Here is a 23,727-nt window from a genome sequence, read left to right on the forward strand (position 1 = left end):
CAACATACAAACAATAAAACACGGAATTACACTAAAAAGCAAGTTTAAAAAAGTGGGTCTTAAGTTGTTTCCTGAAAGTGTCTATGCAATGTAGAGATCGAATGGTGCAAGGTAAGTCATTCCATAGTCGAGGCGCTACAGCTTTAAAAGATCTGTCTCCACGAGTCTTAAAAAAGGTCCGAGGAACCGTCAACAAGTTCAGATTCGACGACCTGAGGCTCCTAGTCGAAACATAAGGCTGTATGAGGTTCTTAATGTAGTCTGGCGTCTGTCCATGAAGAGCTCTGAAAGTCAGTATCAGGATTTTGTAGTGCATCCTGTAAGTTACAGGCAGCCAGTGCAAGCCTTTGAGGATGGGTGTAATATGCTCCCTCCTGTGGCTGCAGGTGAGCAGGCGTGCAGCAGAGTTTTGTACTACCTGCAGACGCATTAACTCCCTCTTATTAAGACATGTAAACAGACTGTTACAGTAGTCCAGTCTCGATGAGACAAAAGCATGAACAATCATCTCAAGCTCTCCATAAGTTACCATTTTACGAAGTTTGGAAATGTTCCGAATTTGGAAAAAACAATTCCTAACAAGTTGAGTCACGTGCCGCTCCATCGACATTGCTCCATCCATGAAGACACCCAAGTTGCACAGGTTGCTTTTAACTGTGCAGCTTAAGTTCCCAAGGTGCTGCTTAATTCCAGGCACAGCACTATCAGGAGCAACAATCAAGGTCTCGGTCTTACTGGAGTTCAATAATAGGCTATTTTCAGTAAGCCATTTTGTCACTTCGGCCAAGCAAGTAGTGAGAGCACAAAGTTTGTGTGGCTCACTAGGCTCGAAAGAGCAGTACAGTTGCAGATCATCGGCGTACAGATGATAGGACACCTCACTAAACTTCTGAATGACCCTGCTTAAAGGAAGTAGGTACAGCAGGAACAGAACAGGTCCCAAGACCGATCCTTGTGGCACACCCCACAAAAGCCCTGCAGAATCAGACACTACATTACCCACTGACACACTGAAAGTTCTACAAACCAGGTAAGAGGTGAACCATTTCAAAACACAACCCGACATACCAACCAAATGTTGGAGCCTGTTTATCAGGATGCCATGGTCCACTGTGTCAAATGCCGATGACAGATCTAATAAAACCAGCACAGAACATTTACCGGTGTCAGCTGCTATCATGATGTCACTAAATACCTTCACCAGAGCTGTTTCAGTAGAGTGAAACTCACGGTACCCTGATTGAAAAGTGTCGTAAATGTCATTCGCCTGCAGAAATGATCTAAGTTGTAAGTAATTACATTACTAAATCAGAATACCGCAAAGTATGTTGTGTGTCTGCAGGGGCAGTGGCGGAGCTAGACTTTTAAAGTTGGGGGGGCCAGGACTACTCCTGGCCCCCCCTTGGCCCCCCCAACTCTCGGGGGGGCAAAATTTTAGGAAGCTCTGTTTGGACAGGTAACAATAGTTCGGGTCGGACCAGAATTATTTGCCTGATGGTGGTTCGGGCTTCTGATGAGTTTACATTAATGAGTTTGGAGCACACAGAGAAAAACTAAAGAGAATTTTATGATCTACTTATTATAGTTTAAGTAGAGGAATAACAGCTGACTGTTGAGAGAGGAAAGAACTTAAAGTGCAGATCCGTTAGGCAGAAACAAGCGCAGAGCGCTGGGCAATAAATGCGCATAAATGCTCCAATTAATCACACATGAGATGACAAACGCCAAATATACAATATATAGTTACACTGCTTACGTTAATGATGTTTTAAAAACAAAACCAGTAAAAACTTAACTGAGTTAATATGTCAGATTCCCTCCTCAGCCTCATTTTGATAAGAACAGAGAGCTGTCCGCTGGTTTCTGTCCAGACTGTGATCAGCTGACCACTTGGTGCTCAGACAGTTTCAACTTTACGCACAGAGAACATCGTGGAGCTCATTATTAATCAGACTAAGAACAATATCAGTCAGAGAATCATCTCTGATCTGGACGCTTTAACGGACCAGAGATTTTGGAGCTCCTAGCGCAGCTGATCCGCTTCTGCTGGCTTTTCTCCCGTAGAGGGAAGTGATGCTGGATCAGGAAACGATCAGAGTTCTGTCGTCTTCTAATCACGTCATTTCGTGAAATGTTACCTGATTTCAAAAACGTTCTCGCAGAGAAATAATAAATGTTTCGTTTGATGACTACAAATTGGAAATAAAATGATTTTTTTCTTTGACGGACAAAAAAAAACTCTAGCGCCACCTCTGCTCCAAACTACGAACATTGTCGGCCCCTCTTCGATTTTTTCTCTTTTTTGCGGAGGATCAATAAATAACTTATTGGTGTTTTACAACCACCAGGTATGAAGTGCTTTAGCATTTGAGTTGCACCACAGCGCAGCACAACTGAAACATCCAGGAGAACAATATCAGTTTTTATGAGTATAAAGGAGGCTGGTATCGCGCCTGATAAAAATCTTTTTATTTATGTCATCACATGGACTTATATAAAGTTTTATACATTTTCTTTTCATATATTTATTATTGTTTTTCTTCTTTAGATATATTGAATTAGAATGATTCCAAATAATGTACAGGAATAACCTGGTGCCGTTACATGTCAATCATCAGGGGGGGCCTCTGGCTACGACACTGCTCACAACGTCATGTGAGAATCACAAGCAAAACTTTGAGTCAAACAAAAACTTAGAATATCAAGAAAAGATTTATGACATGCACAAATAAGTTTGTTTAACAAAAACAATCACTGAGACATGAGACATGAGACTGCTGTTCATGAGACAAATGTGTGATTTAAATGTTTAAAAAAGTTTTTTTAAGCAAAACTCAGTAGGCTTTTCTCATGGTGACATGCATTAACAATTCAATTTTTGCTTTTGTTTTTTTCTTTTTTCTGCAGTTCCACCTTAAAGTTTGATGCAGCTCTGCTTTCCTGATTGGACCGTCTTCATCTCCACTGCAGCAAACAGGAAGCTCTTTTTATAGATTACAGTCCACTAATCTGTAATCTATAAAAAGATTACAAGGGCATAAAGGTGGCTTTGTGCCCTTGTTTATATTTTTAATAGTGTAATTCTGTAAAGACAAAATATGTAAACCAGAGCTAGACCACCAGCTCTGATTTACAAAATAGATCTGCAGAAAGAAATTACTAATAAAATATCTTACATATGCATAGTGTTATGCTCTATGTAGAGATTTCCTTTAGCTCTGATTGTATGTCTCACAATTTTGTAATTTATCATTGTTTATTAAACTCTGAAAGCTGAGAGGCTGTTAATATTCTGTCCTAGAAGGCGGTTAGATGGGCCCTTTTTTGTTGTTGAGCACCTGCCCCTGTAGTGGTCTCTGTACGGCCCTGGCCATATATCTGCCGTAGCTAATACTAGGGACATTCTGTCATATGTGCATGGTTGTAAGTGAGGAAGACGCCGGTAAACCCAGGTAGTAATGAGGAAATTATGTATTTAATAAAGAATCAGGAACAAACTCAGAAAGACATGCGGCACTGGAAACGGACAGACGAACGATGAACTAATGACGAGGACCCGATGAAGGACAGAGACAACAGGTGGGGTTAAATACACAGGGAAGCTAATCAGAAAGACATGGACACGCTGGAGGGACTACGTCTCTCGGCTGGCATGGGAACGCCTTGGGATTCCCCCGGAGGAGCTGGAAGGAGTGGCTGGGGAGAGGGAAGTCTGGGCCTCCCTTCTGAAGCTGAAAACCTATTGATCGTTTTTGTAGGGAAACTGGAGCACCCAGAGAAAACCTATCCATCTATCTATCCATCTTCTATCTATCTATCGATCGATCAATCGATCGTTTTTGAAGGGAAACTGGAGCACCCAGAGAAAACCTATCCATCTATCTATCCATCTATCGATCAATCGATCGTTTTTGAAGAGAAACTGGAGCACCCAGAGAAAACCTATCCATCTATCCATCTATCTATCCATCTATCGATCAATCGATCGTTTTTGAAGGGAAACTGGAGCACCCAGAGAAAACCTATCCATCTATCCATCTATCTATCCATCTATCGATCAATCGATCGTTTTTGAAGGGAAACTGGAGCACCCAGAGAAAACCTATCCATCTATCCATCTATCTATACATCTATCCATCGATCGATTGATCGTTTTTGAAGGGAAACTGGAGCACCCAGAGAAAACCTATCTATCTATCCATCTATCCGTCCATCCATTTTCTTCAGGTCATGGGGGCAGCAGCCTAAGTAGGGAGGCACAAACTTCCCTCTCCTAAGCCACTTGGGTCAGCTCCTCCGGGGGATTCCCATCACATTCCTTGGCCAGCTGAGAAACAGATATTTATCTGGGACTGGAAATGGACGGGAATTTTACTCTTTTATTTTGCTGTTGGTGATCCTCAGCAAAGTGCACAGTGGTGGATTTGAGAAAAGGAAGTGTGACAGGCTTCCTAACTTTCTGACTACTCAGTATTGGTCTGTTCTTTGTGTTGTCATGTTTGTCAGCAGTTCCCACCGATCTTCTTGCAGATCTTCTTGCAGACTCTGCCAGGGAGGTAGTTCTCCCTGGCAGAAGTACCTCCCTGGCAGCTCCACACACTCTGTCTAATTCCATCAAGGTCTGCATGTTTTTCCTTTCAATCTCACACTGTTCCTTTTTCTCCTGTCGTTTGAGTTGAATTCGGGAATCCCAAGAATTGGTCAGACTTTTTATAGCTGCAGCTTTTTTCTCTTTCTCCAGTTTTTCACGCTTTTGCTCTGCAGATTCCCGCTCTTTCCTTTCTTTCAGTAACTTTTCCTCCATAAAAGCCCGTTTTTTAGCTTCTTCCTTCTTTGTAAGTGACAGTTGGTCGTACACTATTTTTTTACGTATTTCACGACTTCTGTCCTTATCAGGAATGTTGCAGTCCATCAAGGAATCAGACCCTTCATTTATGATCTTGTCCATTTCAATCTGCTTTTGCCGTTTGTATTCAACTTGATCATCCCATGCATCAGTCTAAATACTTTTGCATTTTGACTTTCTTTTCTTTCTCCTGTTTGTCAAGTAACTTTTGGGCAAACTCCTGCTTAGCTTTTTCTTGGTTAAGCTTTTTCTCCTCAACAGCTTCTTTGACATATTCTTTTCTCCTTATATTCTCTATATTTTCATAGGCCATCTTCTTACATTTCTCTTGAAATTTTACCTGCTCGTGAACATTTTTCTCCCTCTCGTCATGTACATATTCTGACCGTTTGCCTTCACTAACTCTGGGTGTTTGCCTTGGCTTTACCAATCGTTCCTCTGCCTTCTCACTAACCTGTTTGATTAATTTTTGTTCATTTCCACGTGACAAAGACTTTTTAAACTGTATGCCATGTTTGTCCTTTCCAGAATCCTCATTGGAAAGGACAATGAGTTTTGGACAAGCTCTCAACTTGTCAGCTCTAAACTTGTCCACATCCGTGGACAAGTTGACAAGTTTTTGCCCATCTATGTCAATTTGCAGCAACGTTTTTGAAGGAGTTTTCTCCCGCTTGTCTCTCCAGTTTTGCACATCCCGTGCGTAGGCATTCGTTGGTCTTGGCTTCTTCTCCTGTAATTTACGAAGAGCAGCTTCGTGTCTTTCTTTCATCTCCTGTACTTTTCGAAATTTATTATGCTGGTTAATGCGTGCCTGAATATCAATTCCGTCTACCAAACTTAGAAGGAAACCTGAGCTTGTGCTAGAGTTGGAATCACTTGAGGCGGAAATCTCCTGAATATCTACGCAATCCTCCCGAATCTCTACTTTTCGTTGCGGTATGGGGGTAGGATTGATATCTTTTTTAATTTTAGGTAATTTTAAAATCGACTTCCTTAAAGCATGGTCCTGATCCTCAATTTTGACGCTCTTCTTGAATCCAAAATCACATGGGAGGTCTGGGTCAAATATCTTTCTCATCATAGGCATAGGTGTATCAGGCCTCCTGGGGAATCGACGGGGCTCCATCTTGCGTTTCAGTCTCTGGGTGAAAAATTGCACTTCTCTATAAATCTGTTGAGTTCTGCGCATCTGGCTTTAGAACACACGTAACAAGATATTCAAAGAGTTCAGAGCTGATGTCATAGAATCTATGACACAAAGCCTGGGTTCCTAGTGACATCATCAGTTGGGTAGAAGTATAACAGTTGCTATGGTAACCAGGAAAAGCTCTGAAGTGATTCACACTTCTTAGTGAAGGAGATGTTTCAACCCATCAAAACATTTCCAAATAAACTCATTCATATTAACACAAATGTAACTTTTTCCAACAATTTAGACAAAATTCAGCCAATGTGGCTGTAACTGATTTAGGCTTTACAATGTGCAAAACACAATCACCTGGTTTCCCATTAAATCTGCTCAACAGTGTTTTCCTCATCAATACATTTTTTGATGAGGAACCTAACAATAGTTTCTAATTTCTTTTGCTGGCCGCTATCTAAGCTACGGCCTAAAGACGGCGTTCCCAGCGTGTCATTTCGTTCAACCTTAGCTTCGAGCACATGGGCGTGTGAAAACCACCACGTATGTACGAGCATGCAAAGAGCTGAGAGAGGTAGAGGAAAACAGAATGATTTATTCCTGACGCTCTCTTTCAAGTGACCTGCACAAGTTTTGACTCTCCACTGAAGACTCCATCAACAGTCTTCATGCTTTTTTCATGTGGTTTTGTATGTTTTCCTCCCACAAATAGCTTAATACAGAAAACTTTTCATCAGAAACAACTGATGGTCAAGCAGGTGATGAGCTTTTTCAACCAAGTTCCATTGAACAAGTGGGTAGTTTAAGTATTTCCAATTTATTAGTAATGTTCTTTGACATGTTGTGTTGTACCTTTCATGTTCATGTGTAAATTATTGAATACAACATGTGAATAATTAGTAATTGTAATCCATCCATCCATCCATCTATTTTCTTACACCCTTGTCCCTTAATGGGGTCGGGTGGGTTGCTGGTGCCCATCTCCAGCTAACGTTCCGGGCGAGAGGCGGGATCACCCTGGACAGGTCAACACAGAAAGACAGACAGGACACACAACCATGCACACACTCACACATAATAATAATCCCAATAATCCCTGCAGACCTGATGCATGAGTCAGCAGTTTGGAGTGCCAACACCTTTTGGCATGTCAAATACAAATCCCAGTGTCTTCCTGGAACATCCTCTCTGCCTTGTCCTCTGTTCTCACGAAGAATCGCAGCTTCTGATGATTCATCAGTTTGAACATCTCTTCAGGCCATCAAACCTGTTCGGCTAAAAATAAAAGACATTCTTCTTCTTTTGGGCCTCATAAAGACTTAACTGGGTGATATCCTCTCCTCCCAATAGTAAGTAACTCCTTTGGGAATATTAGGGTTTCTCTAACATTTGATTTACAGCGAAAATTATGTTACTTTTTCCTAAATATATATAAAGTAATTTTACACGAACTATTTCCGAGATTCAAATAGATATTCTGTTTGATTCAAATACTCTCTCTAGAGACATTTCAATAAATATTCTTTCATACAATCCAGAAAACTCTTACATTTTTCTTTTCTGAAAAGTTTTCCTCAAACTCAGAGAGAGTTACTCGATTGATTTTTACCCAGAAGCACATGGGCAAAAACCGTTAGTGAAACGGTCACTGGGACTGCCTAGTATATATTCCATTGAGGGAAACCTGGAATGCGGCGTTCATAACCAGTGGCGGAGCTAGGGGCGCCAAGGGGGGGCCAGGACCACCCCTGGGGGGGCAAAATCCTTAATGTGTATATATATATATATATATATATATATATATATATATATATATATATATATAGGCCCCTCTGTCATTTGACATGTTATAATTAACACCTTTGACTGGCGCACATGGAGACATGATAGACCTTACGCTAAGAGTTCATTGCAGAGGAAACTAAAATCAATCAAATAAAAGATCCTTTCTGAATATCATCTCATGGACACTGAACTAAATGCGTCTTTCTGACCGGGAGCTGACAGCGTGTTGAAGAGTTATGGACACCTTGGTTAGGAAGCTCTGTTTTGACAGGTAATTTGACAGGTAACAATAGTTCGGGTCAGACCAGAATTATTTGCCTGATGGTGGCTCGGGCTTCTCATGAGTTTACATTTAATGAGTTTGGAGCACACAGAGAAAACCTAAAGAGAATGTGATCTACTTATTGTAGTTCAAGTAGAGGAATAACAGCTGACTGTTGAGAGAGGAAAGAAATTAAAGTGCAGATCCGTTAGACAGAAACAAGCGCAGAGCGCTGGGCAATAAATGCTCCACCGTTACGCTCCAATTAATCACACATGAGACGACAAACGCCAAATATACAATATATAGTTACACTGCTTACGTTAATGGTGTTTTAAAAACAAAACCAGTAAAAACTTAACTGAGTTAATATGTCAGATTCCCTCCTCACCTCGTCTTGATAAGAACAGAGAGCTGTCCGCTGGTTTCTGTCCAGACTGTGATCAGCTGACCACTTGGTGCTCAGACAGTTTCAACTTTACGCACAGAGAACATCGTGGAGCTCATTATTAATCATACTAAGAACAACATCTGTCAGAGAATCATCTCTGATCTGGACGCTTTAACGGACCAGAGGCTTTGGAGCGTCTAGCTCAGCTGATCCGCTTCTGCGGGGTTTTTCTCCCGCCGATGGAAGTCAGTGCGGGATCAGGAAACGATCAGAGTTCTGTCGTCTTCTAATCACGTCATTTCGTGAAATGTTACCTGATTTCAAAAACGTTCTCGCAGAGAAATAATAAATGTTTCGTTTGATAACTACAAATTGGAAATAAAATGATTTTTTCTTTGACGGTCAACGAATAAACTCCAGCGCAACCTCTGCTCTGAACTATGAACATTGTCGGCCCCTCTTCGGTTTTTTCTTTTTCTTTTTTGCGGAGGATCAATAAATAACTTATTGGTGTTTTACCATCACCACCAGGTATGAAGTGCTTTAGCCTTTGAGTTGCACCACAGCGCAGCACAACTGAAACACCCAGGAGAAGAATATCAGCTTGCTGTTATGAGTATAAAGGAGGCTGGTATCGTGCCTGATCTAAATCTATTTATTTATGTCATCACATGGACTTATATAAAGTTTTATACATTTTCTTTTAATATATTTATTATTGTTTTTCTTCTTTAGATATTAGGTTGACTAAGAATGATTCCAAATAATGTGCAGGAATAACCTGGCGCTGTTACATGTCAATCATCTGGGGGGGCCACTAGGGGGCCAATCAGATGACTGGGGGGGCACTGGCCTCCCTGGCCCCCCTCTAGCTCCGCCACTGTGCAGGGGTGCGGGGGTGGGGGTAAGAAGGGTTCGATGAATGCGCACATGAAACTGGGGGGTTCGGTACCTCAAAAAAGATTGAGAACCACTGCTATAAATAAAGATGGAAATCTATTTGAATTAAACTGCTTTTATAAACATTTTAGTCTTACATTATGTGAGACAGGATGGCAAGAATATAAACAAAAACAAAATCTCATACAAATCTAAAAGTGTCAATCCCAGTATATACTTTTATATTATTAAATTCAGGTTGCTCATGTCAGACACTTTATAACAATAAAAAAACACTTAGAAACATTTCACTAGCAAACAAATGACTCAACATTAGTGTGATTGTTCAAGAAACCTTTTTCTAGTTAAATCACTGAAAAAATCTTTCATGGCTAACAAGTGGATAGTGAATTAACACATTTAAATTTTTTAATTTATTTTAGGCACAGAAGTAGGAACTTATGTTATGCATTTATATCCAATTAATCAATGAATGAAATGATAAAATAGCACATTTACAACAACCTTAGCTGACTAAAGTGTTTCACAGCATCACAGGGAGATAAACAATAAAACAAAAAATAATATAATATTTAGTTTTGTAAAAGTAATAAAATTGGACGTAATGTATCAAAAACTTATAATATGATTAAAAACAAAGATATACTTAATTTCATTTGCAGCGCTTCAGTGAAGCACTAATATCCCCCTTTTGTAAAATGTATTTATTTTTACTATTTTTTTTTTTTCATGCTTCACAATCTTCTTTTTTTAAACACTATTATCAAACTGTCCTCCCACTTACAGGGGGTGAAGCACAAGACCAGCGGGGAGGAAGGAAGAAGGGTCAAACTGTTACAAAGCAATGGGGGGCAGGGTGGAGGATGCAGAGGGAAATAGTTTTGGGTTCGGAAAGATCGCGGTTGCTATGGTAACAGGCTCAGCATAGTGGAAACGGGGAAAAAAAAAACAATGCCACTGTGGTCATGTGTGCACGTACTCACAAACAGGCAGACATTGCCACAGTGGAAGCGTGGGGAGGTGGGGGGTTAGTTGCCATGGCAGCGGTGGCAATGGGTTGGGTTGCCGGGGGAAACGCTGGCACAGGAACAAGTCACTTTTCCTCAAGATCCACTCAACACCCTTCAGTTGGAGTTGAACCGAGACGCGGTGAAGTAAGAATATGTATGACTTGTATTTAAGTTTGACTGAGACATAAAAATAATCGCACTTTTTACCTTTTTTCTACAATAAATTCTGCTCCATTTCTAATTCATGCATAATAATGTTGCATAAATAATAGTATATAAATGTATGTATCTGAAAATATGGATCTTCTGAGGTCGTGAGAAACAAAATGTGCAAAAAGTCAACTTTAGTTATAAAATATAAAAGACAAATGAATACATGGAGAACAAAACAACCTCCAACACGTGTTTAGCACCACAGGCAACAATTACACTGAATAAAATTATTTTCTCTCCTTTGAGAGAGAAGATGAGCATCAATAATAAATGGAAGTACAGAACCAGTAGAAATAATATTTATCCTAATAGTTCAGTTTTAATTCTAAGGTTTTAGAGTTTGGGGTGAAAACTATTTAACAGATTTCTTCTGTTTTTGCTTTTGTTGTTGCATAAAGTCATGAACAAAGTGATTATTAACGACATGTTTTGAAAAGATGAGGTAAAATTCACTAGCTGAACTCTGGCCAAATTACTGTGGACCTACAATGATCAGTCTGACAACATAAAGTGGACTAAAAGGTCTCAAACGCCAACATACCGTACAATGCTCCAATGTAAAATAAATCCAACGGTAAGGTAAAGGACCGTAATTTTATTTATACAGAACATTTTCAGCAAAGTGCTTTGCATGAATTAGAAGGAAATACAAACAAAACAAACCAAAAGAAAGACAAAAAGGTAAAAGTTTAAAACCACATATTGGTTCCCCATGTTTAATATAATGCTCCAATGAGTAATCAATGTCATTGATTACTCCAAACCTGCTGTAATGACTCACCCAAGAGGTTTCAAAATGAAGCATTGCAGATCAACTATAAGAAAGAGACTAAACAAAATGGGCATTCATGGAAATCTTCAACACATCTGGAGCTGAAGGCCTTTTCACTGTAAAGAGATGAGACAGACACGGTACCTTGGTTCCACTGTAGAAGTCGTCCTGAATGCTGGCGTTCATGAACGTCTGCTGCAGGTGAACGCAGGTGTCGATTCCACCTGGCAGCACAAGCTTTCCAGAAGCATCGATCACCTTCGCTCCACCTGGGATCATCAGCTCCTTCCCAACCTGCCACACAACACAAACACAGCCTGAACATCACCGAGGAACGGCACCGAACTAAACATTCATTGTTCTGTTGATTGGACTTTGCTCTTGTAATGCAAATATTTTATTTCACTGGGATAGTTGATTAGTGCTAAAACGATTAATCGTATTAATCGTGATTAATCAGATTATTGAAATAATTGACAACTAATTTAGTAAACAATCAAAAAGATCAATTGTTGAAGGAACAGCATACTCAGAGCAGCAACTAAGCTAAAATGTACAAAGAAATATAACATCCTGTTATGATTTGTAGGTGTTGGTGAGAAGGTAGGCCCAGGTAGTCATGATGAAATGATGTTTAATAATGAAAACAGGTAACAAACTCAAAGGCACTGGGAGCGGACAGACGACAAAACGCGGTGAGAGACAAAGAACACAGGTGGAGTTAAATACACAGGGAGGGTAATCAGGGAACGAGACACACCTGGGAAGCAATCAAGGGGAAGGAGACAGGACACCACAAGGACTCACAGGGGAACAGAACTAACTAAACTCAGAAAAACCTAGAAATAAATACACCAACACAGATCACCACACATCTTGCATTTAATATAAAAAAATATATGTGTCTGCAAATATGTTCAACTTAAAACTCCTCTGGTGGTGTAGTTTTAGCTTTTTCTGGATCAAATTCTGCAAAGGCTTTTGAATGTAGATGTTAGATGCATGTTTTTAGCTGCAGATGCATCATTTGCTACAAATGATCAATAGTCCACTAAAGAATCCTAAGTTGTTGCATTTTAGACAATAAAATGTTTACCGTATTTTCCGCACTATAAGGCGCACCTTCAATGAGTGGCCTATTTTAAAACTTTTTCATATATAATGCAAATAATATTTGTATCATAAGGCGCATAGAATAGACGATTCAGTTTGGGTTGCCAATTTGCTCCGTACTCTATTATTACACAACCACATTTGTAAAGAAGTGGTCCCCGAGTGCTTTATATAGTAGCTGCCCCAGTCATTGTTTCACTCACGCTGTTGGTGTTGCGATATTGTGCCCAACTGCTTCTGGGTAACACAGACCAACCGACATGCTGCCACCGCAGTCTCTGTCTCTCCCCTTCATCCCCGGCTTTAAATGTATTATCAAACTTTATTAACAAACCAGCGTTCTGACAACCATCCCAGCATGCACTGCGCACTTCTTCTACAGGAAAAATGAGCCACCTGTTGTGGCTCAATATTGGTCCATATATAAGGCGCACTGTCGGCTTTTGAGGAAATTGAAGGTTTTTAGGTGCCTTATAGTGCGGAAAATACGGTATTTTCTTCTTCAATTGTTTGGTGTTGGGTTTTTTTGCATCTTTTTACATATTTCTAATATTGTCCAAAAAAGGCACAAGTAAAACAATCTGCAGAATAAGCCAATTTTTTTACTCAATTAACCGATTAATTGTGAGAACAATTGATTAATCGATTAAGCCCTATAGTTAATGAATAGTTATTGTGTAAAACATATAATTTATTCTAAACAGCAGATGGAGAAAGCTATATAATTTGATTTGAAAGCAAGTAACTGCACTAATGTGAACTAACAACTGGATATTCCTCAGATAATATATTATTTAACTTTAGTTCAATTCATATTGTGATTCCAAAATAAACAGATAGAGTTAAAAAGAAGAAGCAAATTTTATGAGATTAAATCTCAGCTTTCTAGGCTGCTGAGTCAAGTCCATCTTTTCTAAATAAAGTGATAATATCTCCATGGCAACAACTTTAGAGCTAATTTTAGTCTTCACTATCATGGCCCGTATTTCACTGAGTGGTAAAAACCTTTTACAACAGAGTATTGTGAGCTAGGAAGGCACTACTCAGTGAATGAGTGGGTTGAGGTTGGATTTCCAACAGATAGGGAAAAAGTGACCTTTTAAACTGTTATGAAATGAGGTGAGATTATGTGCTTATTTTGTTGTATGTAAAGGTTTGTAACTGCGGTTACCTGTTGTATGATGCCGTTCTCAATGTAAACATCTGCTTCCTGTGTGAAGTCGTCATTCACCACCTTCCCTCCCTTGATGAGGATGCGCATGGACCCCATGTTAGCAGCCATGATTCTATAGGACAGAAAACACTGAATTCAATATATAAACATATTCAACTGAGCAAAATTCATACTTTTCTCAATGAATTGGGACTTCCTGATGCATTGAGGATGCACTGATCCAGCTCATGTGACTGCATAAAGATTCTTTAAGCACAATTTGTGATCTGTAATACTTAATTCTGTTTCTACACAATAAAAAATAGTAATTTCAATGCTTTAATTGGTGAAATTAATGCAGACTGAAGGGCTAGTTTAATGTGGCAAATCTAAAACAGATGATAAAATACAAATCAATTTAAAAGGCTAAATAATATTTGAAATGTTTGTAGGTTAGAAATGAATAAAAAGTCTAAAAGCACACCATCTTATCCGGACGTGAAAAATTATAACTTCAACTCCATAGTTTTCCGGTAGGTTTTATTTTCTGAAAAAAATTATTTGATAAGGAGATAAAACACAAAAGAAGAACTATCTTCTCCAAAGTCAAGCAGGTAATCACCATTCAATATGTGGAGACAAAAACATGCTAATTAATTATGCTAACATGCTAATTAGCGTTGATTTTCTGCTTTATGAGACCCACTCATATTCAGTGCCCTACAGCTGTAACTGCTAGCTATGATAACTTCATTATAATAAACATATTCATGTGGTTTGCCTATCTCATTGTCTGATGTTTTAAATAATCCATGCTTTAAGATAAACCAGTTTCCTCCAGTAACCTGATGGGATCAACAAGCTAAAGAGGTTCCTCAACAAGCACTCTCTGTGTATATTCTGCATGGATGGCTGCATGCAATGTGTTGATAGCAGCACACAATAGCCTCTCAGTTATACAAAATCAACACAAAGGAGAACAGAAAGAGAGCGGAGGAAAGAGGGGAGCGCAAGGGAAGAACGGGAACACAATCATGACAAAAGTTTATAGAGAATTTATATTATAGTCTATAAATGGAAAAGTCTGAAAATATCCACAATTTGCTTCCTAGTGCTCAAAATCCATTTATTCCAGATAATTTATACCTGTAGTTTAATCAGGTCAGACTCCAATAATGGACTGGAGAGTGGTGACCGGAGAAATAAACCAATTTACTGATTACAAAAGAAAGTAGATTATTGCACAAAGATGCTGCTGCCTGAGGCGGTTGAGGTAAACATGACGTTGGAGGGGCGTGCAGCATGGAAAGCAGAGCCCTGAGGGCCGGACCGCCTGAATAAGAGCCTGGTTTCCCTGGAGAAGTGAGCTGAAGAGCGTTCAGAAGGAAACCAGGCCACACACAACACCTAAATGTTCAAATGACTCCAAACGATGCATAATGGCTTACAACTGAAGGTTTATAAGAATCTGTTTTAACGCAATCGTACACTATTAAAGAAATCTGAAAGTTTTTGGAAACGATGCAGGATGTTTTTCTGATGATTAAAATATTGGCACATTCTGCAATATTTAATTTCATCACTTAAACCTTTTTATTCTTTTTTTAACCATGTCATATATTTAGACACTAACACTTCAATTCCTCTTTAAAATAAGAAAATAAGTATTTTATTGCCAAAGATGCAAAAACAGCATTCCTATAGTGAATTTGAACCAGGTGAAGCTAAAACTATGGCACTTTTACCGATTTAAATACAAATTGTGTATTTTTTGTACAGTTGTGGCTTAATTACATCTCTCGGTGTGTTAATCTTTCAGCAAATTGCCTTTTTTAAGCTAAGTAACAATTAATTGATAATTGTTCCAGAAGTTATTGCGATAAACGATATTATTGCTGTTTTGAGACCATTTTCATGTAATACAATGGTAAAGGCATAATAATGCAAGAACACATTCTCAAAGATGTACTTTAAATCTCAGTGAACATTTAACACTGGAGCCGGAAGACATTTCAGATATCCAAAAATAAATAAACAAAACAACAGAAACGACAAATAAAATGAATTATTAAGTCTCTAAACAAAATTGAGCCCAAAGAACCAGAATGAAGACGTTACTAATGTAATACTAACGGAACAAGAATATCTATTGTTCGGCCATATGTTATTTTCACCTTTGTTAAAACTGCAAAAGAGACACAAAGTCAGTGACTTTGAGAGAAAAGGGAACAGTGGAGTTGAAAGAAACTAATCTAGACAGAAAGAAAGAGATTTTGGTTTCATATTCTGACTTTCATAAACTAAAGGTCGAAGCCGTTGTCACCATTTCTGTCCCGGGAATCAGAACTGCTGCCACTGGATACTGCAGGCTCTGTGAGTCCATAAAGACTTTAAGGCTGGAGGAAATTAAAGTTAACTTATATAACTGTCACTCTGAACAGTAACACCCTTCAAGTTCACAAACATACGCAGCCCAAGAGCAGTTTAAGGGAGGGGAGATTAAAATCCTGGTGCCAAATGAAGGATTTTACTGGCTTTCTAAGGCGAAGTTGAGAAAACATTCCTCAGTTTTATACTGGATACTGCTCTGTTCAAATGTTTTTATGAAAATCTAAAAAATCCAAATATTTAGCACAAAAACACAGAGTGGTGTCTAAACTATGCCTCAATCATGAACAATAAGCAATGAGTAAAGTGCTTATTGTTCTACTTTTTTTTAAACCCTTTTTTTTCAGTATTTAGTTGAGTTTTTTTAATCATTTTGCAAAATGTATTATTGTGGTAGGCCTAATTCTAATTATTACCTATTTGGGAACTGACAAAAAACAAACTAACTTAGTAGAAAGACCTACCTGGGATGCTGAATCACAGTCCCAAATTCTTGAAAAAGTCTCTGTGATTTAAACATTTAAACCTGAATTACATGAATGTATATAACCATTAGTGTTTAGCTGGAAGAAGCGGTTCAGACCTCACTGATTGCTTTGTAAGGGTCAGATGACAAAAACCTGAGTGGGGCGTTGTAATCTTAGAAGACTCGCAGTGTCTCCAACAACGATAGGTGAAAATGCACACGCCTTAGATTAATCAGTGACTGTGTGTTTGCTTTCTGCTGCATCATGGCTGTCATAACAGGCAGGAACGCAACAGAGACCCACACACAGTCACAAGCCAGCAGTATTTCTCACGCATGCTGCGACCGGCTGCTTCAGCACTTACATGCATGCATGAACTAACCGCCTCACCACAACATAAATACACACACTGAGTTCAGTAGATGCAATCGTCTCATAAGCAGCCAAACTGTCTGCTTTCTGCATGCGGTTTTTTAATGAGTGCTGAATTAATAATGGATGAGGAGCAGAGTCACCATAATCGCATGATCACAAAGTCACACACAGTTTAAATAAAATAGCATCTACAAAGCATTAACATCCACTTTTAGAGCTCTGTGCTCATTTAAAACACTTTAAATAAAACCAAAAGATATCAGAACTGAAATTATTAATCACGATTAACTGTGATTAATCATTAGTGCAATAATCGTCAAATATTTGTATAATTGTTAACTGGAGTATACAGACTCCAAAAAGGCCATTTACTGAAAAACCAACACAGTCAGGGCAGCAATTAAGCAAAAAGATAACAGAACTGAAACGATTAATCACGATTAATCGTGATTAATCGTGATTAATCATGCGATTAATCATGCGATTAATCGGTTAATCACGATTAATCACCGTTAATCGTGATTAACGGTTAATCACGGTTAATCGTGATTAACCGTGATAGCTCGATTAGTACAATAATCGTCAAATAAATTAGTAATCAATTAGTAATCAATTAATCGTTAATTGGAGAATACACTCAAAAAAGGCCATTTACTGAAAAAAACCAACACAGACATGGCAGCAATTAAGCAAAAAGATATTAGAACTGAAACGATTAATCATGATTAATTTATTAGTGCAATAATCGTCAAATAAATTAGTAAACAATTAATCATTAACTGGAGTATACAAACTCCAAAAAAAGGCCATTTACTGAAAAAAACCAACACAGTCAGGGCAGCAATTAAGCAAAAAATGTCCAAAAATATACACATTTTCCATTTAAGATAAAAAACAACAACTTTGTTTTGTACCTAAAACTCAAATAACCTAGTTTTAGCTTCTTCTGATTCAAGTTCTGTAAAAAAAAAATATCCTATTAAGCAACTTTTTAATGCAATTATTAATCGGTTTATCCAATAATAGTCAACAGATCAGTAATATATTGGGTTGGTGATAAGCAGAAAAAGCTTTTCATATGTTAATGTTAGGAATATATATTTTTAGCTGCAAATGCATCCTTTGCTGTTATTGGATTTTAGGTAATAATATGTCTATTTTCTTATTTTAAAAATAATTTAATTGTTTTATTTTCATCACTTAATATATATTTGATTATAAAAAAGCTGAAGTGGTTAAATGAAAAATCAGAAGAATGTGCCTTTTTAAAAAAATCTGATTAACTGATTAATCGTAAGAATAATTGATTACTAAAATAATCGTTAGTTACAGCTCTTCACTATATGATTGGTAAAAGCCTTGGTGTTCAGAGGCTTGAATTTGACACGTATATCTGCTGACATCTTCAGATGTGCGTTTCTGAGGCTACATGCGTGGCATCTTTGGGTGTGTGAGTGTCGCTGCACGCTGCAGGTGAGAAGAAACAAGTAAGACAGCTGCTGACTCCAGCTTGATCTGGATAGTTATCGCCAGGGGGTCGGACGGTGTGCAATACACACAGTGTGACAGTCAATGTAAACGTGTGTGAGCCCCTGAATCTGTGCGAGTGTGTGAACCGTGCAGCTTCTTAAAAGCCTGAGCAAACATGCATCTGGTGTTAAAAATAGACATCAAAATGGGAAACAGTGCTTCCTACAAGATGGCAATGAAATGTTGTTAATGGTGGGAGTGTTACTGATCTATGAGCAAATGGTCAAGATACATTTACAATAACCGCTCCTAGATAGATTTTCATCATAATAGATGAAATATACTCTGATTTATCTCTGTTTATGGGACAAAAAGCTGATCTGTGCAAGCCTGTATGCTTTTCAAACAGTACTGATTACAGATGGTCAACACGGATTCCACATCAGGATACTCACATTTTACTGCAGAGCTATAAACACCAAGACGGATCTGCAAAGTAAACTTGCAGGACATCTTAGTAATTGTTTTCTCTTAATATTTGTAAAGTGTGTTTAACATCACTGTTCAATAGCATCCTGCTAATGTATTCATCTTATTTTCCTGCACCAGTAAAGATGGCCAAAACCAACCAATGTAAAATATCTCAGCACCATAAACTACAAATTCATCCTTCCCAACAAAGCATAAAGGAATAACTATTAACTTATTCTACTACATTAAAATGACCACACATAAAAATCTAGGTTGGGCCGTGTGAACCATCATCTTTACAATGACTCAATGGATTTAGATGAAAAGAGAACAAGCAACAAACAAAATAATAGACTTACATAACGTATACACGCCTTTAATGTAGTGACACGACAAAAGGACAATCAAAACTCACCCATATTTTTTCACCAACAGCACAAGATGTCATATTCCCACAATGCAAACCCTCCATTTTTAAACGGGTTTGAATAAATTTCGATCATTTCCTCCCCCATATTGGCTCACTTTAATTATTTTATTCAAATGAATCCAAAATAAGCATCAGGAACCGATGGCATTTATATATTATAACCGCACAGAGCGGAAAATTAGCGGATTTCGAGAAGAACCCTGTCGTAATTAACCCTTAAAAGGCGTTTAATACACAATTTATAAACGTGAGAGGACTAAAACGCAAACAATTGGCCCATTTTGATCAGCAGGTGTTTTACATCCAAAACATACACCGTTACATTTTCTTTGTTTTTTGTCATTACTCTGTTTTCCTACCGTTTATATTCGTGGATTCCAACACCGTCCTCCTCCAGCGGAGCTTTAGTCTGTCGGTCCGAGCCGAGCACCAACCGAGTGCGCGAGGACAGCTGCCACAGCGCGAGCCGCAGATGCTTCTCGGCTGACGGTCAACCAACATCCAATCGGAAGCCGTTTGAAGAGGACCAACGGCTAAAATCGGACCAATCACAGGGCGTAATCTCTCCCGTTACTCGGGAGACAGGGGCGGGTCTTCACTGCAGCTGGAGATGTGCTGCGTTCAAATGCTTGGAAAAAAAGTATGTTTCTCATTTCAATTCTTTATGATTTTTCGCTCTTATTGGTCACACAATAACGTAATATCTTTTTGTTTCGTCGGAGAATCAGTAAATTTTCGATCAATAAGAGTGAACTTAACTGACACCTACCTGACCTAAAAAGTGGGTGACTCACTTTAAAAAACAGAAATGTGATTTCTTGTCATTAAATGTAAAATTGCTAAACCTTCTTGAAAGCAACATCACGATATTTTCTGACTGTTGTGTTGGGTACACAGAAGAAATTTTTTTTAATGTACAACAAAAAAAGTATTAGCTAATTTCTATGTTTAAAGAAATTTTGCAAATATAAATAATACAAAATTTTGTAATTCTTACTAACCTTAAATAGGAAAAGACTGTCTAATTTAATATTACTGATTCAACTATATATACTTCTTGAATACTGTATAAGTTAGAGGCAATACTTTAACTTTCTCATCAACACTGCTGCAGTTTTCAAAACATTTTTGTTTATTTTACTATAATACAGTGAAAGTATTTGACCATAAAATGCACCAAAATTAGAGAATAATTCTCTCAAAACTAAGATTGACGTTTTGAGAGTTTAAACTAATTTTATCGCACAGTCATAACTAGCTATATTTAAAAACCTGCTCTTAATGAGTTTACAAAACATCAATAGAGGCTTAAACAAAAATTGATATAAAAAAATTAAATAAGCACACAGGTAGGTTACACAGAATCACAAGAAACAGTCGTTTTTTTTATTCACATATATTTTACATAGTTCAAGTACAAAGTTAAAATTCCTTTTTAATTAGTTTATATTCATACAAGAGTAAAATCATAATAGTGTCTTTCTACAACTACAACTTAAATACAGTCATAGTAAAGACCAATTAGATTTTACTCCTAACAATATATTTTTCTGATAAAATTTTAGCACCTTTTGAAACACCAACAGGTCTTCCTTTTCCTAAAAGCTCCTCATCTTTCATTTAGTCCATGAGATGAGTGTCTGCATGCGCCGCGGCGTTGTATTTGTGGGTGTTGCATGTGTCTGAGCAAACGTCGCTCTGTCGAACGAAGTGTTTATGATGTTTGTTTGCAAAGTGTATGTGTTGAAAACAGCGCATCACTCAGCCTAAAAGCTGTCGATAGGCGAACAGAAACATCATCACCGTGTCACCCATCGTTTAGAAAGAGCGACTGGGTTCCTAATCACTTTTACCGTCCTGTGCTCTCAGACAGAAATGCGTTGAAACATGTTTGGTTTTTTTAGCGAACCAGAATGTGCTTTTCAGTTTTTGTTGCATCTTATTATTTATTTTAAAGAAAGATTTAACAACTATTTTACTTCTGACGATTTTAGGTAACCCTTTTAATCATCAGCATGTGGTTTCAATTATCCTTAGCAAATGAAGCTACAAGAAGTTATCACATGGTCAAAGCAAAAACTAATGAGAAAAAAAGAAAGAAAAGCCTTAGTTTTAAAGTTACATTTCTCTACCTTCAGAGCACAAGGCAGAATTTATTTACAATTAACTTTTTTTTTCCACAAACAAAATTGCTAAAGTTGAATAATATAAATTCTTGATTACTAGAGGACTTGACAATGACTGAAAAACACAGTAATCACTCTAAATTTGATGTTAAGTGATGATATATATTCTTTTACTTTAAATTTGATGAATGGATAGCAACCTAAAATTTAATCTGCCCTTTTATTTAATAGAATTAGAGAAAAAATGTGAAAGTAATCATGATAGCGCTTAAGGTTAGATGAATAAATTGTTGGTGTTGTTGTGCTTCCTGAACCTAAAATAATGTGTTTTAATCTTTCACATTATTCCAAGTCTGCTTCTGATTGACAACTTCCCTGTGAGCTGCAGTAAAGTATTGAGAGGTACTTTAAAAATACATAAAAACAGTACAATGTTTGTCCAATATGTAATTTTCTAATTGGCCTATTACAAGTGTTTGCTTAATTCACTGACAAACAGAATGTAATTATGTTTTTTTGGGATTAAAATTTTTGTATACTCTTAAATTTTTCCCAAAAACTTAAGTATGTTGCCATAAACACTTTTTATTCCAACTTAAATAAGATTTGTTTATTTTGTTTTAGGGTGCATTCACACCAGTCCTGTTTAGTCTGCTTTAACTGAACTAAAGTTTGTTTGCCTAGAAAGTCCGGTTCGTTTGGGGAGATGAGAATGTGAAACCTGACCAAAATAAACAAACTTTTGTCTGCCTAAAACCAGTCTGGGTTTGGTTGAAGTGAACTCTGTTGCAGTTTGAAAGCCAAGTGGACTGGAGACAGTTCCAAAAGCAGGAAGTGAACTACAGCGCAGGGAATTCTGGGTAAATACAACCAAAAGAAACATTTGTCCAGCACTAACTGGAAAAAATGTTGTGGTCTTATACGCTACTCCATTTTAGTTTGCATTTTACGAAAAGGAAGCTGCTCTCAGTGTCTTCTTCAGAGGTATTTTTGTGCCGTTTCCTTCAGTTGTTCTTGGTGTAGCGCCACCAAAGGCAAGGAGGGGAACAGATTTTTTTAATTAGTGAAAGCGAACTGCATCAACTAAAAATGTAACAAAAGTTGCAATTTTGGTCCCCAATCGAACAGAGTCTATCGGACTTTCAGGTGAGAAAACACCCTTAGACTTTTCATGAGACAGGAAAGCACTTGGTTCACGTGGATGGATCTGACTTCTGATTTCATTTCTTTTGCTTGTTTCAACTCATTTCTGGTCTGAGACCTTTGCACAGCTCATCTTTCCCACTATTTGTCCTGGCATTCTCGAGTACAATAGCACAAGTCACTATACTAACTGTAAATATGCTTTCTCTAGCCTCTCTCTCCCCTATATCTGTAGGCCGAGACTGAACTGAACTGAGCACCAACCTGGAACAGTACACACACACAATAACAGATTATTATTGTAATTATTATCATTATCATATTATTATTATTATAATAATTATACTCCCTAATCTAACATGGAATCAGAGATTACACTGACTGACTGACATGCAGCACCTGGGGGGGGGGGAGGGGGTGGCGATGGGAGGGCAAGGGTTGGAGCACCGAGCGATGCGGGGAATCACCCTGCAGCGCCTGGGAAGCCTGACCGTAACACAGGCGACCAGCAAAGAGCACAGTATGCATGAGTTTGTTTTTTGTTTACAAGAAGCAGAAAAGCCGGCCACTGAGTGTCCAGCAGATGATTGTGTGTTGTTTTTGACCTGCAGAAAGAGAGCGCACTGTAAAAAAGAGCTTAAAGAGTTTAAAAAGCACCTGAAGGTTGGTTGTATAAACGGAGAGTAAACACGATGGAAAAGACGTCGAGCCTGCTGGTTGACTTGAGAGGCTGTGCATGTAGTTTGTGTACGTGTGCGTCCGCGAAAAGACTGCATGAGTTCAGTTGTTAGCTGGTATCTGAGAAAGGTTCAGCGGACTGGAAGGCTTCCTGGAAAAGAGGGTCGACTGCCGACCACAAGCACCAGACTGAAAGGTTTTCTCCGGAGACACCCCTGTGTAAATAATCCACCCATCAATTCACGGATCTGTTAATCTTAGAGTTAAAACGGAAAGAAACTGAGATTATTCCATTGTGTTTCGAATATAAGGAAGAATAAACACCCAACAGAGGTGTTTTACTTACACAGGGTTATCTGTTTCAGTCACAGGAAGTAGAAAACCAGCATAGTGTATAGAGTAAAAGTCAGGCTCTGATTTCCGTGGATGCTGCTGTGTCATAACTAAAGCACAAAGTGGATCTCTGTGAGCACAACTCCTGGATAACTCGATGACTTTTTCACCAGACAGAAAGAAAAATGAGCAACGACTGGAGTTGAGGCACGAGAGAAGCTGCACCATAACAGGAGGGTAATCTAAACGCTGCTGCAGTA

At 38.2% G+C, this 23,727-nt stretch overlaps 2 protein-coding genes across 2 annotated transcripts in view; both read right to left on the reverse strand.

The window, feature by feature from the left end:
* The window catches only part of LOC103457274 (dihydropyrimidinase-related protein 5), a 32,762-nt gene extending 13,101 nt beyond the window's left edge, over nucleotides 1-19,661 (reverse strand). The window contains exons 1-3 of the mRNA XM_008397290.3: nucleotides 19,547-19,661; nucleotides 13,605-13,719; nucleotides 11,465-11,614 (exon numbers count right to left, since the gene is read on the reverse strand). Of these exons, the coding sequence (XP_008395512.1) occupies nucleotides 11,465-11,614; nucleotides 13,605-13,715 (261 nt within the window). The 5' untranslated portion in view covers nucleotides 13,716-13,719; nucleotides 19,547-19,661. The remainder of the gene's footprint in view (nucleotides 1-11,464; nucleotides 11,615-13,604; nucleotides 13,720-19,546) is intronic.
* On the reverse strand, nucleotides 3,457-6,488 carry LOC145549707 (uncharacterized). The gene is made up of 2 exons (XM_081602352.1): nucleotides 4,882-6,488; nucleotides 3,457-4,566 (listed from the first exon to the last, which is right to left on the reverse strand). The coding sequence occupies exon 1, from the start codon at nucleotides 6,033-6,035 to the stop codon at nucleotides 4,995-4,997; it is 1,041 nt and encodes a 346-aa protein (XP_081458478.1). The 5' UTR covers nucleotides 6,036-6,488; the 3' UTR covers nucleotides 3,457-4,566; nucleotides 4,882-4,994.
* Nucleotides 19,662-23,727: the final 4,066 nt, after the last annotated feature.

Source organism: Poecilia reticulata, chromosome 21 (genome assembly GCF_904066995.2).
Source record: "Poecilia reticulata chromosome 21, P_reticulata-male-v2, whole genome shotgun sequence".
Lineage (NCBI taxonomy): Eukaryota > Metazoa > Chordata > Actinopteri > Cyprinodontiformes > Poeciliidae > Poecilia > Poecilia reticulata.